Raw genomic sequence first — 17,360 nt, forward strand, 5'->3', positions numbered from 1 at the left:
AAACGCAGTTACGATATCGTACTAGTAGATATAGTTACATATTTTTCATACTATAATTAATAGTTCGATAATAGACTCATCTAATAAGAAACTTTATACGATTGACAATCTCCGATTTTGATCAAACTTGGCGTGCACATAAAGCATTGAAAATGTTTCTTTTCTCTACTGTAGCCAATTAGATATTTATAACCTGTTTGGCTACAATGGCACTTATGACTTGCTAATATGTTTATTGAGACCTTGTGCTCATAAACAATCGAAGTATTTTTCATATTCAAAATAGTTTTCACTTCTTAAAGAAGAGACACATATTTAATATTTGGTAATTCTTTCAAAATTGAAGTTGGAAATTGTCAGTTGAATGATGCTATCTATAACCAACATTTCGATTAAGCTCTGTTGTGTTTCAATATCAAACCACGCTAGAAATTTATTGAAAACGAAAGTACATTCCGAGAAACGAAACTGCCCACTACCGTGCTATTATAATTTTCATTCGAATCGCATTTAAATTGGCTCAGTCTTATGCTGTCACTATCTGACGTGGGCAATGAGTTTGTAGGCTGACCGTTTATTAGATAATTGTCTTCTATAATCTTGGCATATCTGATAAGGAATATTCGAGGTTGTACAAGGTGATTGAGTAACTGAATCAAGATTTGTCAGTCGTGTTAAAAGTACGATACTGTTAATACGTGTCTTTATTTGCATTTTAATTTCTTTCATCTTTTCGTGAAACATTTTACGCTCGTGTATCGATTACTTAATCAATTACAATATATAGGTAATGATTCTATGTTATCATTATTTGCATACACATTCGTTCAATGCTATTCAAGTTTTCAACGATTGTTAATCGTTTGCGTTGTTATCGTTGGTTCGTACATGTTTAGGAACGCGTATTACGTGCACCCTGGAGCAGATAGTTTAAACATTATTGGAATATTATCGTAACGAAAAGAATTTGCACGAAGGAGAATTATTTAAACAATTGTACGGCTTTCGTGTTTTTCGGTCAACTTCATCATCTTATGAATCAGATCAATCATGAATCTTATCTGCAAAGTAGGATACTCGAAGCTTCTTGGTAGAATTTAAAGGCTGCATTCTGAAAATATAACTTTGCGTACTCGTACAATTGAAATTTATATTTAGCTTTTACGGTGATCACGCTGATGGAAATTCCTTAATCATTGTCTCGTCGCGAGCAGTCTCGTTTGTTTATTATCGATTTATGCAAACAGATCGACGCGTAAAGCCAGCAATCAGATTCTCGAGTACATGATAACACGACACTTAAGCTCGCTTTTTTTGGGCTTGATTGGGATAATTTTCATGGCAATGATTTTCCATTTATTTGCAGGCTCATTACTCATTTATTTACATTTATGCATATAATCTTTCACTACGTTTACATTCTGTTCATGCAAGTTCAACAGTACTCTAGATTTATACATTCCTCCAGCTGGACCTTGCAAATTATATTTACGTTTTTATCAACAGTCATTCAATTTTGCTTTTCACGTTTATCATAGGTGAAGATCCGATGCTTAGCGACCAACAGCAATATCGATACATGACTGTTGACGATATGAAATCCATGGGGGATGATTCGATGCGTGTCAACGTGACAGACGACGAGAGGGATAATCGACATTCCGGAGGTAAGTTGAAAATTTCTCACAAACTTACGTAATTTTTAATTATTCAATCCCCAAAAAATATTTCTAAACATTTGCTCTTGATAACTTCGTACGCAGAATAACGACAATTTATGCGAAAGAAAAGACATATAGTTGCACTTGAGAAAAAAAAATTATGTCACAGGAAAATAGTTCTCATTGAGCTATTCAGGTTTTTCCAATCAAAATTTTCTCCAGTTACAGCTCGACCTAGTTTCTAAAATTGTCATGTTTTGCACGATTGTTTAAAAAAACGGTGTGCGATTAATTGCAGTAATTCCATTCATTTTAAATATCTCACGGTTTCGGTAGTGTAAGAAAATCGTTTTCGCAATAAATGTGTTGTTTCGTGACGTAACGTGGCGTGGATTATACGTATATGGAAAGATGGAGACGATGTCAAGGCCATCTTAATTTCTTTTAAGTGGAATGCTGTATTTTGTGTATTCTTAGCACGACAGTGATCGTAGATAGATTGTAGGAATAAGGTGTAATAAAAGGTCGTTCGAAATGGCAGAAGTTCAATTAGAAGTAAATTCCCAAGTGTTCTCATGATGCCATTACTGGTATCATCGAGTTACGAGTAGACGTACAATGTCCAATCTCTTCTGGATTTATTTTTATATTAATTTTGAAGATTCTTAAGCGTAATTATTTACAAAAAAAATACATCGAATATCCCAAATTTTTATTCGATATAGTAGCGTCGGTAGAAAAATATTTTTCATTCCGAAAAGCTGTCGAGCAACCATGGTAACGTGCTGATATAAATTCCGAAACAGCAAGGCAGTGCACCTTTGCAATTCAAACATGAAAATTTGCATCGATGGAAATAGTCATCGATTCCAGAATTTTTAGTAACACAAAACTTGTTGATTTATAATCTGCTGCCATCTTGAACGATTCATTTTAATACAGCGTCACCGTGATATTGTTATTGCATCGATGTATAAAAAGGATTTGGCTTTCTATTTAAAAAGTTGAAGTAAGCACTCTTTGGCGCGCCTCTGCCCACGGAAAAGCTATTTTCATCGCGTTTCGTCTCTCTCTCGAACATTTCCAAGAGTTTGACGACTTTTGTGTCAGCTATACCTTTCAAACTTTAATATATGGAAGATATTTAACTCTTTCTGATCCTGATTTCTCTACCACGAGCAGGCTCATCGGATATTTTTAGCAATATTGTGATTTTAACCTGCTTAACAAGATAACATATTCAAGTGTCCCATTTATCTAAAATAAAATCACTTCGTATTCGCGTAAACAGATACAGCTGATATAATTTAGTCTACCTATAAGGAGTTCTATTATATATTTTACAGCACCAACCATAACCGAGATGATTACAAAAGAAAGTTATCAACGTACGAACGCTGCCAACCTCAAACCAGATAATGTTGATATCAACAGGCACCCAGTACACGTCGGGTATGTATTCATATATATTTTTCTATTATACTATAAACTTCACTTTCCTAACGATAATAAAAAATTGTATGATCTAGGGTAGGTTGTACCAGTGATATTAAAATAAATAATACTCTTGTATTACGAAATGCTTAGCAAATATTGTCTTTATAATTATATTTTTAATTATTAATGTATTTCACAAATTGTATTGCACCGTAAAACGTTGCTTCGTTTCTGCAAACAACGTACAACTTACCCTAACGACAGATACGTGTTTGAAAAGGTGTTGACAATATCTTACGTTTTCTAAATACTTTATCGACTAAAAGCAAATCTAAATGAATTTGAACTGCAGCACATTAGAATATTTTACAATCTGTTTCGAATTGCCTTTGGATCACTTCTATTGGTCTACGGGATTTATCAGACTTGCTTAACGATTGGAACATTTATTGCTCGCGAGCGTTTTCACAACAACGAATCTGCATTGTTCATCGATTTGACAATTGTTTGCAGAGTAAACGTGTATGCACGATGAATTCAAAAAATACGAGTTCAATCGGACTTCTACTAACTGAACTGTTAAAACGAGAAACTATCTAAATGACAATCTCTATGTTTGCATGGTTTGTTTTGACGTTTAATAAAAACGCAACACTTAAATGAAATACACAATTGAGTGTGTTGAGCGTAACAGAAAATTCTACCTACGATGGAAATTAAATTCGAAACGTAAATCTGTTTGGCAAAGTTTGAATCTGCACGCTTGTAAAACAAACAATTCGTCGTTACATGTTATTGAATTACTAGCACAAATTATTCCGATATTCCAATTATATAGTAATTGTATACAATCACTGAGATATAGTTTTGTGTTCACTGTCGACAATATGACGTTGTAACGTCAACGTATTGAACAAGAAATTCGATTAAATAAACGGAATGTAACGTTCAAGAGGATCCATGTAATTAGGGTCGTTGCATCGAGTCGAAAAACTTCGTCAAAATTATATTTGTCGGTACATGCAACAAGTTAAATTTATTGCATATCGATACGTTCGTTTTCTTGTGATTAAAAATTGTATATAATTAAAGGAGCACTAATACGGTGAACAACACGGAAGCACATAGCACGCAAGTGATAGCGTACCTAAAATTATAAGATAACGACAAAGTGTACATTACAAAACAATAATGTTGTGTATTATAGTGTGACACGGTGTGCGTTGGTGCAAGACTCCTGCTATAATTAACCCTATAGATTATTGGCTGATACGTGATAACGATATGTGAAACAGGGAATTTACTTTTATACGAGATAGGCTTCAATTTTCTATTACCTCGTACACCAAAGTATTTTTAAACTAACTTTTAGTTGGCTTCAGACGATTTTTCGCAGGAACATTTCTATACAGTAAAACGATCGAAAAGGAATATATACCTTATTTAATCGTATAATTTAAAATAAAATTACAGAAATAAGAAATTTTAATACTGCAAGACAGTGACTTATTATGTTACTGACACAATATTTAATCGATATTTAAATTCTAATATTGAATTTTGTAGTTAAAAGTATCATTTTCGATGAAGTCGTTTCGTAGTAAATACTAGACCGTATACATAAACGATTTCTTTATAACGGAGGCATAACCTGTTACGTAATTGCATATATAATGAACGCGTAACTGCATAACTGTTACCGTTGCGACGGTGTCATGAAACGTTTCAAATGGAGCCAACGAGAACCAAATCAGTAACTACGTACTAATCAGTCTTCTGTTATACATCATATTTCTCACAGCAAGCTATTTTGATCTACTTTCTTTTCATTCTATTCAGAGTGTTTGGTTTGACGTTTATGTAATCGGTTAACCAGCTAAACAAGAATCAGTCGCTTGGTGCCCCGTGTACATCCTGTCTTGCTCGTAGCAGTTACTAGATGATATAGTAATAAGCATGTTGTTCGTGAAATATCTTTTTTGGGATGAACGATTCTTTGACAGAATGAATAATCTGACTGGATACCATGTCTCTTACTAAAACTGAACGGATCAGCATAATCCGTTGGAGCTTTGAGTTACGAAATTTACAGTCTCAATATAATGATCTACTAAGCTGAAAAGAGTAAAATATAATATCTTGCCAATAAGAAATAAAAATAGTACTTTTACAATTAACTTGTGCATGCTTAGAAATAGCTAGACGAATTGAAAGTCATTTTGTTATCTCTAAGAAAAGCGGTGAAAAGGCGTAATGTTTCCGAGACAACGGTACTCCTTATACTTAACGCGTACAATAAATTCTCTCTTTGCGCTTAGTAGGACAGGATATTCATTGTATCGAAGAGACAATGATTTGCTCTGATCCGGAGTTATCGAGTAGATCTTCGGTGTGACTTTAAAACGTTTTCCTCGTACATTAACTATGCGACGGACTATTTTTCTCTACATCTTTGCACGCACTGGTATCTGAAAACGTGTAACGATTTCTCGAACGCACCATATTCCTGAAAAACAGCAGATAAAGAGAAAGAGATGTAAAGTGCACGAAAACAAAAAGAAAAGCATGCGCATGAAATGAAATTATTATCCATAATCATACCAGATTTTGTTCTGAGATCAGAGCGTCCCTAGAGTCCTTAAACACGTCGCTGGCAGCGCTTGGTACCATGTCGAAAGGACAAGGAATGTGGCGGGACAGGTACAACATGCCCTTTTTATTATTTTCCTTTTATATGTTTAGGCATTTCCGTGTATAAAGTAGAAGAAGATCACGACGTATTTTTGTACAGAGTAGTTTTTCTTTTTTCTACTTTTCATTTTTAGCAAGTGTTTACGTCCAAACGTCACAGGATTTGAAGTGGTTTGCGTTTTTCTGACTAAAAATGCACAGGCTAATCGCAAACTGATGGTACAAACTCTGCACATCGATATAGACCCCAATTTCTTTTGGATCATGCTTTACGTCAAATGAAAGATTTTTATTAAAATTTTTATTAACATTAAAAATATATATAAACGCTTTGGATAGATTAAAATTGGAGATTCGGTATAGAAATTCTTAGTCTCCAGACAAATATTTAATAATTCTTTTTTTATTTATTTGCTGAGTTAGAGATGTGTGCAGAGTTCATACTATAAATTTGTAAATTACCCTGTATCGTTTTAATTCGATAATATTAATCTACTTCAATTGTTTTGTGTTCCGTGAAATTGATCTTTATTTCATATATCGTCTATTGGTCTTTAGACGAAGGTAATAATTTAACCAGTATCTAATTAACTTCTTAAGAATAAATAAAAGAATAGAATTGCACGCGAAATAGCTTCGATCAAAAAAGTCAAAAGAATTACAAAATTAGGAAGAACTGTATATGCCAGATTAAGAACTTATAATTTATAATTTATGTTAATCCATAAATGTATCTTTTCTCTAAAAATAGGTATAATTGAAAAAATTTGAAGATTACAAAGAGTGGTTATAAACAGATATTATGGAATTCTACTTGTGTAAAAAAAAAAATATAAATTTTGTTCTGTTTAAATTGAAATGGTCGTCGTGATCTACAAATATCGTTTTTCAATTCCAAACATTTACTTTATTATTATTCCATTTAATAATCTATAATAAATAAATAATCTAATGTATTTAAAAACACATTAGAAGTGCTCTTGTAAGTATGGAGAAAGAATCGTTCGTCTTCTAGATAGATTAACTATGTTGAACACGTTTTTCTCATAGTGGCTGCTGCTCGTACAATTGTTCCCCATTACATGACAAGTTAAAGCTATTTTTTGCATACGTACCGAAATCTGTCGATCATGCATTTGTCGTTAACAGACACGCTCGTGCTGTACTTTTTCATACAGAAGATTAGTATGAGAAATTTTGTCGCTATTCCAGAATTGGCTGTACCGTATTAGAAATGGAAAGAAACTCCATAACAGATTTCGGGCCGATCTGCTTTACGTTGCTGTCCTAACGTATGTCTTTTTTCCGCAGTATGTGAGTGATGTGGCCTCGTTGCGTCTCTACTATAATACATAATTATTATTGTTGTTCCCTGTTTTGTAGTTTTGTACGATAGAAAAGCGGCTTGCGTGTGATGATTGCGGGTTTTCGAAAATTAAATGAATACGCGACCATCACCAGAGCACGGGAGCCACTTTAAGAACATTTAATGGGAGCTGTGCGTGCGTGCTGACAAGTATTAGAAGTACATGTTCGAAAATCTGTAAAAGTTGCGCTAGTTCAGAATCTCGACAACCATTTAATGTCGTCATCTCTCATCACCATTATTATGAACGAATGGATACTAACGCGTTTTTTGTTTTGTTCCCGATCCTCTGTTATTTTATTTGCGCTACTCGCAGAATTCCACAGTGGAGAAAGTAAGTGATCTTCTCTTGAATCTTAGCTTCTGTTACTTGCCGTACCGCTCTTCACTATGATTTATGTTCTTTGTACATTTCCTTTATAGTTGCACAACGCCCGTAGACGCTGAAATTTAGTAACTTTAGACGGAACGTAGTGCACAGTGAATATATGTATACAAGGTTTCGATCGACTGTCGACGAGACCTACTCAGATTTTTATCTTGACTCCATGTTGTCTAAATTATGGGGACAACCAACAATTTCTATTGTACTAAAAAATATTTAACATCGAAGTAACAAATTATATTAAATATTATTCGATTCTACTAAAATGAAAAACATATTTCTTTATAACATTTATTAGATATTTATTAGATATTATATTCCATTATGTTAACTTATTTTAGACTAACAACTCGGCCTATAAGCAATGCAATATTACAGACGGGGTATACGAATAGACCTTACACCTTATGAACTTTTGTGGCCCAATTAAAAAATTAAAAAATCTCGAATCATTCTGAAAAAATTATTTTCGGTCGTAGGGGTCAATTACGAACATTTTTGGTGGATACACGTAGCTCCGAAATCCTACGCTATTTCGGGGAAAAAATTCAGTCAGTGGACAAATTTTTCGGCGAAATTAAAAAATTTCAAATCATTCTGAAAAAATTATTTTTAGTTGGAGGAGCCAATTACAATCATTTTTGGTGAATACTTATGCCTCCGACATCCTACGCACTTTCGAGGAAAAAAATTCTTTACTGAAAATATACATTGGTTGTAAGGTCTACCTCGTATACCTCGTTTATGGCAATATCTCACTCGTTTAGCTGATAGCGCAGCATCTAGGTCAGAAAGGGATAGCAGAAAATGGTGTTGGCTATTAAGGATAGACTCGACGCTAAAAGCTATAATATATTCCAAAAACACGATAAACACACAAAAGAATTACGTCATCTTCCTCCAACAATTCTTTATGGTATTTATTCACGATCGATATTTTTAGACTATACCGAAGATATAGAAAATCCTGTCAAGGAGGTTGAATATTTTTGCGATTCATCGCGTCATCGAAGCAAATGGAAATAAAATACTGAATCATTCTAAAATTACATATGGATTCGCTATTTATATTCACTGTGCACACATCACACGCAACTTTGTGGATAATACTTAGTTTCATTGCTGAATTCGAACCGTCAGCACTTATCATCAATCAATGTCGGGAAGCAATCGAATGGTTTCTCGAGCCCGATTCAGTAAAATTTAATGATTTATTTTTTATGCTGCGCAGTGTTAATTTATTCTATGCTTGCAGCCATAAAATATCCACGCAGCATATCCTTGACACAAGCCCACAAGCCGTACTCTTCAGTCATGATTACTCAATTTAAGATATTTTTTGCTCCATTGTTCATGCAATTCATCTTTGCACTTTTATTCTACTATATTGATTTACATGATTTTTTTACACTTACCTTCACATACAGCGATGAATTATCTGCGAAGCATATAATTTTTATAATTCACGCGGAAAAGGATTCGGAACCTTTAACGCCATCGTGTGCATTAAAACCGATAAAAAATGGCTACACACGTTTAAAAACAGTTCCTGTAACCCTTAACTTTTTCGCTTTTAGTAAAAATTTATAACGACAATCGCTTTTCGGCTTGGCGTGCTTTTGATACGTATAAAATAACATTGCCCTCTTTTTAAGCGACCTAAAATATAAATATATTAGGGAAAAATTACAAAAAATTTATTTCCACGTTCGGAAATTAGAAAGTAAAAATTGTACACTATCAAAATTTTCGCGATACTTTAACGAATTTGGCATTATTTCTATGTACAGCGTTGTTTGCAATTGTACATACGGTTTCCAAAAGACTGTAATAATTCTTCGAGTTTTAGAATTAGTGTAAATACTTCTATATTATATTAGCCGAAATATCGTTTATTTTTATTTATTTATAATTGATTTAATTTAAGCAAATGGCATGATCCGTATTATTTCCCAAAAGGCCAAATGTTTTTGACCGCAATAATTTATATCCGTGTACGCACAACATTTCATGTCATAGTATTGAACAACTATTTATAATTACGTGTCTGAATAATTAGCCCTTATGGAATGGACGCTCTTATTTTCAACTCTCTCGGCATATTATAACGTCTCGAGCTGAGCCGACATTTTCGTTCGTCGCCTTGGGACCTTAAATTTTTGGTAAACCCGTTATTTTATGTAAATGACAGCTTCCTGGTTTCCTTTCTGGTGGATGCACGAGGCGGTGCAATGCGAGGTTGCAGGCACAGCGGAGTGCGTGTAATCGTTCCTCCTAGGAAAGCTGCAATGCCAATGCGTGTCACCTGCAGATATTTAAGGAGAGACAAATTGACCAACCCACCACCTTTGATGGAGGGGGAGGCTCTAGCCAGCCGTATTCTTGAACTTGGACCCGTGGGCGCCAAATTTTTAGGGTATGCTGAACATTGAGAAATCTATATAATTTCGTAATCAACAAAGTTTACAGATTTAATTCTAAAATATTCAAAAACTGTTGTGCCTATAAACCGTCGTACAAAGATGAAAATATAACATGTTAAATTGTTTTCAATTTCTTCCAAACAGGCCCGTGATCATAGAGGTACCTCATTTTGCTTCGTTGCGAGGAAAGGAACGAGAAATAGTAATTCTTCGATCGGACAACGGAGAAACTTGGCGCGAGCACACCTTGGAAGCCAGCGAGGAGGCTGTCCAGGATGTGCTTAACGAGAGCTTTGAAGGAGAAGGTACGATCGTTTTATTTTATTTACTCTTTTATTCAGTCGAATACTTTTTACCTCCTGTTGACCATCCATTTACCAAGCTTGACTGGCATAGTTGGACTTACGAAACGTATGCTGTTACTGTTTCAGAATTAAGCCAGCTCGAGGATCTCCAAACATCACGGATTGTAAGGATACTCACTGCAGACTTCCCGCATTACTTCGCAGTAGTGTCTCGCATTAGGCAAGAGGTGCATGCAGTTGGCCCTGAAGGTGGCACAGTCTCCTCATCGGCTGTCCCACAAGTTCAAGCTGTCTTTCCACCAGCAGCTCTTACTAAAAAAATTCGAGTTGGGCTTCAGGTATTTGTCGTTTACTTTTTAATATTAACACCAGCGATAATCTTACAATTTCTAACGATACTTATAAAAACTTGAATAGTATCACCATCAGTGGATGAGGCCACGAATTTTCCAAATGATAATTTGATAATTATAATGTTTCATACTTCAGGTATAAGCGTTATAGGACATATTGATGGATCAATGAAGTTGAGACTTGATTATTCAAACGTGTAGCCCATATAATTTCAAAATTAATCTCCCTAAGATCGGAGTTCTATACAACAAAAACTAATTTTACGTTTTTGTTGTACTTTTTTACGTAGAATCGCGTTTCCGGTTATCCATAAGAATGTCTAATCGTAGTGCCAAGTATATTGGTTACTGCAAAACGTATTAGACTGTGGAGGATTGTATTTATGTTTAGGCACATCCGATACCAGCAGATCTCGTAGCTAAACTTCTTGGTAACAGAGTGGCAGTGTCACCGATCGTAACCGTTGAACCAAGACGAAGAAAATTCCATAAACCAATAACCTTAACTATACCTGTACCGCAAGCAGCCAACAAAGGCATGATCAATCAATATTCGGGAGACGCGCCGACGTTGAGACTTCTGTGCAGCATAACTGGTAATATATGCTTGCACGTAACATTGTAGAGCAGCGTACCGTCTTACTGGAGAATCTCTTACCGATAAGTGCTGAAACTGTTACGCCGCAACACCTTTGGTGTATATATGCTCTTATCAGACATCTTACGCATTCGAAGATCAATTTGTAGTTTAGTAGGCATGACGCGGGCGGTAGGCATCTTCGTCTGTTCTCAGGTCATCGGGACTGCATTAAAAGCCTCTTCGTATGGCACAATTACGATTACATCATAGCTACGTATACTGTCGGTTACTACGCATCATAACAAACGGTTTCGAAGCGTTCGAAAGGGCAATAAAAACATTCGAATAGCTACTTAAATATTTAGACGGTGTTCTGTAACGCGAAACGATGATGTTATAAGAAGTACGATTATGTTCTAATAATGTCTCCAAACGCAATTCAGTCACATGTCCCGGAGACCTTCGGATAGAGATTTAAAAGGGAGATGGTAGCTGCATGTTTCATAGAAACATTTCGTTGAGTACCATTGTTGTATACATATCTTGTTGTGATTCATTGTTAATGCTTGCATATTGTTAGGATTGAGTCATTTAGGTATGGATTATTAATTAACGTAGATAAAGTTTTACTACCTAGCTCATTGTAAGCGTTAACTTCAAAGTTTTTGTTTCAGCACATTCGTTTGACTGGTAACTGCTTCGATATTAGGCTTGTAATTCATGACTTTTACAAAAATTGTGTATCTATGATATATGTATTCTTAGATCATTGTAATATGTATCATACGTCACGTTACCGATATGAAGACTAACAATTGTCGTTACTTTAATGTTACAAATTTGTTGCAGCCACGCTCTGTTTTCTTTGTTCAAGCGTTAACAAATTTATATACAAAAATGTTACGAGTATAAAATTCTCTATTCTCCGTCTTAATATTTCTTTTTTTTTTTTTAAATCTCGTTTCTATTTATTTAATAATACAAAATCGTCAAATGCTAACAAACTTTTCCAAAATCTACCGACGTTATAAGAAACAGAAGGTATATTTTTGACATACATAACGACGCGCTTTTATTACTATTATTTCACAAAATTTTGTTTCTTTATCGCTTATATCACATTAAACGCATACCCACATAATTCGCGTTTGCTTTCTGCGCGATTTTTTTGAATGACGCTTTTTCTTCATTTGGCAAGCATTATCATTCGGTCAACATTTGTTTCGTTTTATATTACTCACACACGATAGAGCACTTAACATCAACGCACTCATGGTGACCGATATTAAATACAAATTTTATTGATCATTCGAAATTTGAAACAACCATGCTATAATGTATGGAGTTATCAGTTGTTTGGAGTTACAAACAAATCCAGTTATTTTAATTTTCCGTGTGTAGTAAGACCTCTTAAATGTTTATCTGTGTACTTTGTCTCTATGCGTAGATAGCCAATTACTTTATATGTTAACAACAAAATTTATGTCATAGAATTTTTTCTAGTGTTGTCAGTTTGAAATATATTTATTGGTGATGCTAGTTCATTAATATATCTTTTAACGTGTGATCTTGCGTTATAACACGTAAGTTTAAACTTTTCTAGCGAATTAAGTACTTCTTATTTTATACAACAACACACTGGGCTATTATTGGTTGAATTGATTCTAGATTAAATGCACAACTCGCTACTTTAAAATTTTGATTCAGAAGTTTTAATTCTTGAAGAATATGCTCTTAGACAGCTTTTGCAGTTTTGAATTTCATTTGCAAGTATTTCTTTTATAGCAAATAACTAAAATTTAATTCAAAAATAGAATTATTTCGAAACTGCTGCTGCCTGAAACGTTATTTTATATTGTTGATAGCAACAGAAATATTTTAAATGCTCAAGTTAGAGGAAAGATCCTATGTTAGAGAATATTGGACGATCAAAGGGAGCTTCAAAATTCTAGCCGCGGGAGTGTCTTAATTGTAATTAATCTCGGTCTCATCGGATCAGTCCAACACATTTCACTTCTGTCGATTCTGTGCTCGCAACACGGACATATTTTAATAATGTTATTGGACTTGGTATGTATGTCGTTCAGGGGGTCAGTCTCGGGCAGTCTGGGAGGATGTCACAGGTTCGACGCCGCTGACGTTCGTCAAAGATTGCGTTTCCTTTACTACCACAGTATCTGCTCGCTTCTGGTTAATGGATTGTCGGAATATTTCCGAAGCCACGAAAATGGCTACAGAGCTATACACACATGCGACACACGTACCTTTTATGGCTAAGTACGTTTTTAAAATATCTCAGATTAAACGTTCAAAGAAAAAGAAAAAAAAAAAGAAAAACAAATTTACTTACCGTAATCGCAGGTAGAACATTTCCTCTAAAAATCGGATCGATATCTTCTGAAAGTTAACAATTTTTCTGTGTGGTAAGATGCATTCGAGTATGGAAAGAACTTTTATTTCGTATAGCACTTACATTACCATTCAAAAGTTTTGGTACACGTATTTAACGAGAAAGGAATTCGTATATTTAACTATCGTAGAATGAAATATATTCGAACATAACATAAATTGTTTTACATTTATTATAATGCATTCTTTTCATCAAACCATCTTTATATTTTAGTACTACCCTTCATAACATAGACATTTTGATTTTCTTGAAGAACACTTCATCATAAACCCACAACTTCTTTCAGAATTCCTTCTTCTATTTCTGTTTACATTGTACAAAATTTAAAAATGATCAAATAGTACACGCCCGATCTCATATTTATCCGCAAACTGTAGATATCGTAGGTTTACCTAAACTTTTGATCGGTAGTGTGCTTACAGAACTACATACATAGAGTATTTCATGTAGTCACAGTTAATAGGAATATTTTTGTATACGCTTCAAATCGGTGCATCAAATTAAAAAAAAGAGAAAAAAAATCTATATCTGCGATCAAATACGGGATATTGTAGAAAACATTTTTTTAATCAGTGCAAATCGTATTCGCAGCATCAATAAATTGCGTTTTACCTGCATGATTACAATCTTACTTGATCGTAAAACGTTATTGAAATGCATTTCCTCCGCAGGTTTGTAGTATTTGCAAAGCGAGTAGATCCGTTGGAAGCAAGGTTACGCGTTTTCTGTATGACTGACGATAAAGAAGATAAGACTTTAGAGAACCAAGAACACTTTACGGAAGTTGCGAAGAGTCGGGACGTTGAGGTAAAAATGGACATACAATCAATTGCAAAAGTTTACATGCACCACCCTAATCTGGCACGAAAAGCCAAAGTAAGGGTAAATCGTTATAGGATTCTTTGTACCTAGAAAGGAGAACCAAAAAAGTATCAATGTGTAAAATTATAAGAAGAATTTTTACAAAATTTAATATACCTCTGATGTTTCATAAACAAGTTGTTAGCCCTTTGTAACCTAAATTATATCAAAGTTTCTGAGAAAAAATTTTACGATTATTATACAGTTTATACGTAGACTTTTGTCAGTGACTGTAGTCGCGTGAATCATTCATTATAATGATCGCATTGTTACGCGTATGCACCTTGTAAATTTGTTTTCCCAGGTCTTGGAAGGAAAGACGCAGTATATGGAATTTTCGGGCAACCTTGTGCCGGTATTAAAGAGCGGCGAGCAGCTTCAGCTACCGTTTAGTGCTTTCAAAGAAAATAGAGTACCATTTACAGCAAGAATAAAAGATCCGGATGCCGCCGATATGATGGGTCGCATTATGTTTATGAGCGAACCAAAGGTTCCCAAGGGTGAATTGCCGCAAACGCCGATATGCACTTTGAATATTTTATTGCCAGAAAAAATATCACCGGAACAGACAGTCTCGGAAGTCGATCTACTAGAGCTCTCGAAGAATTATAGTTTTCTACGCGACGGCGGCATAAGTATGTAGATTCACACGGGGATAACGCGCAGCATGGAATCTACGAGAGTTGCATAAATGTTAATTATATGTTCAGGTCGCCCAGACGCCATTCACAGGGCAACCATACGAATAACCGACATCGCGAATTTATTGGACACAGATTGGGAGAAACTCGCGGAGGAATTAAATATTCCGCCGAACGAAGTGACGTCCATCAAAGAAGAGTATTCTAATAAACCTGCCCAGCAAGCTGCAGCAATGCTAAAGATTTGGCAGAGTAATGGAAATAAAGCTACAGGTAAGTTTTATGTCATTACGCGATATATTTACACTTCTAAGAAATATTCCGAAGTGTATCTTATCGAGCAACTTTTTACGCTCGACGGTCACTATACGGGGACCCGAGGAATTTTCTTCGTATTACGACTGGTGTATTATCGCATTACTGTTGCGTGCACAGTCCGTGTAAAAAATACGTATAGGCTGCAGTACTCGCAGACAAAATATTTTATGTGTCTGTCTAATAAAAACAATGATGTCATATGCTTGTCCTCGTACGACGCTCGCCAACTTGCAGAGTAAATTCTTTATGACCCCGTTAACCATAAAGGATTTCACTTGGAACGCCTTAAAAAAGGGACCTTTAACAATTTATAAGGAAAAAACTATTCGATCGATTGTTTCAAAATCGTTTACATATATTTATTATGTGATTTCTCCAAATTTGTTTATAATAATGTGATTATCAGGTTCGTTGTCCTCTGCCCTATGTATGGATCAAAGTAGCTTTGACTTGGAAATTATATTACTTCTTAGAATGGATGACCGACACCCACTTCTGCTTATGTAGACAGTGGATGTGTTAATATTTATTTAGATAACGGCTGAGCAAGAAATGCATTTGACATAAATCTATTTCTATTGCGGAAGCGATAACCGGTCAGATCTATATTTAAATACAAAGTATAAACAAAATTGTGTCAAATATGAGTTCGGTTATAGGTTGAGATAAAGTAAATGTAAAATATTGAAAATTCATAAAGTAGCGTTATTTTGAAATTAAAGAAATTAATATGGCGGGTATTACTATAATTCTAGTTGAATGATAAATATCTATTGTACATAATTGGGCACCCATCTGTATATTTTCATATATTTTTAATCGGTATTTAAATACATAAAAATATCTAATACATCAGCTCTAATATTAAACAGATTACAATAGCAGTATTATTGATACTTTGACATATACTATTCCAAGTATTCATATTAGCTTCATAAATACACTTACTAAGTACAGTATAAAATAATTCCACGTACTACAATATTTTAATGGTTTACTCACTCTCCTGTTGAATCAGTGAACTTGTACGCAGATTTCAAGTTACTTTGCTTCTATATTTAGTAGATTGCTAACAGTCAATTGCTATTCCGTTAATTTTAGTCATTATGTTCTTACCTTCGAATTTAGCGTTAATTGTAATAAATAGAATCTTATAAGACTTTTTATAATAACATTGTTTCTACTCAGGAATATGGGTAGTATTGTTTTAAAATTTTTCGTACATTATGTGGTACGTGTAGAAATCAATGAATCAAACGAAAACTATTAAATATAGTAGCAAATAGCAAAATTGAAAGAGAACCTGTTTCTCGGCAAGGTCAATTAATCAGACATTTGTGTTTGACTAAGACGCGTGGAATCTGAGGAGCAACGTAGTTGGTGATCTCATCCTTGCATTATTATGCCTGACATAAACCTATGGACTCCTTTCCCCCCCTTTTTGCCAATACTAATGACACTGACACACAGCAACAATGCACATAGCACATCATTTCTGTGCTGCGGTCGGTTAAAATAAACAGAAGTGCGCTTTACCCCGGTAAGAATACAGTGAAAGTGATAGTGTATCAAGTGTCTTCCGTGCTTCTTGTTTGTGCGACATAATTTTGTCCTAATTTTTATTTTTTATTCCTGGTGAGGCATAAACGTAAATATGTTTATATCTTTGTATCAAGAATACGAAAACGACGCGACAAATACACACGTCAGTGAACTATTATTGCTATTTAGGAAGTCCCCTTGTCAAAGATGTCAAATATCAGTGACTTCAGGTCTGTGATCGTTAAAAGCAAAATTATTTTCAATGAAAAATAGGTCGTTATCAATTGTGTTTTTACTTGAGATTGAGAAATTTTTAATTATTTATATGAACATCGTTGAAGCATATAAGATGTATTTTAACTTGTCTCCAAGGTGTACAAATATCGA

General features: G+C 34.5%; 1 protein-coding gene across 10 annotated transcripts in view; it reads left to right on the forward strand.

Annotated features, from left to right (window-relative positions):
* Nucleotides 1–17,360, forward strand: part of LOC122397779 (ankyrin-3-like) — a 96,600-nt gene that overhangs the window by 45,656 nt on the left and 33,584 nt on the right. For 8 of the 10 annotated variants that reach the window (XR_006259145.1, XR_006259151.1, XR_006259152.1 and 5 more), the window contains 11 exons: nucleotides 1,539–1,667; nucleotides 3,008–3,113; nucleotides 7,472–7,489; nucleotides 9,732–9,956; nucleotides 10,108–10,268; nucleotides 10,395–10,606; nucleotides 11,013–11,217; nucleotides 13,289–13,478; nucleotides 14,283–14,418; nucleotides 14,777–15,107; nucleotides 15,183–15,386. Coding sequence is in view for 2 of the 10 variants with exons in the window: in XM_043397215.1 (XP_043253150.1) it covers nucleotides 1,539–1,667; nucleotides 3,008–3,113; nucleotides 7,472–7,489; nucleotides 9,732–9,956; nucleotides 10,108–10,268; nucleotides 10,395–10,606; nucleotides 11,013–11,217; nucleotides 13,289–13,478; nucleotides 14,283–14,418; nucleotides 14,777–15,107; nucleotides 15,183–15,386 (1,917 nt within the window). In the remaining 8 variants the exon portion in view is untranslated. Of the gene's footprint in view, nucleotides 1–1,538; nucleotides 1,668–3,007; nucleotides 3,114–5,702; nucleotides 5,799–7,471; nucleotides 7,490–9,731; nucleotides 9,957–10,107; nucleotides 10,269–10,394; nucleotides 10,607–11,012; nucleotides 11,218–11,781; nucleotides 11,797–13,288; nucleotides 13,479–14,282; nucleotides 14,419–14,776; nucleotides 15,108–15,182; nucleotides 15,387–17,360 lie in introns of all 10 variants that reach the window. The other 2 variants (XM_043397175.1, XR_006259146.1) reach the window with 2 other exon arrangements.

The sequence above is a fragment of the Colletes gigas genome, unplaced genomic scaffold (assembly GCF_013123115.1).
Source record: "Colletes gigas isolate AHSC1104 unplaced genomic scaffold, ASM1312311v1 Colletes_gigas_Sc00001, whole genome shotgun sequence".
NCBI classification, from domain to species: domain Eukaryota; kingdom Metazoa; phylum Arthropoda; class Insecta; order Hymenoptera; family Colletidae; genus Colletes; species Colletes gigas.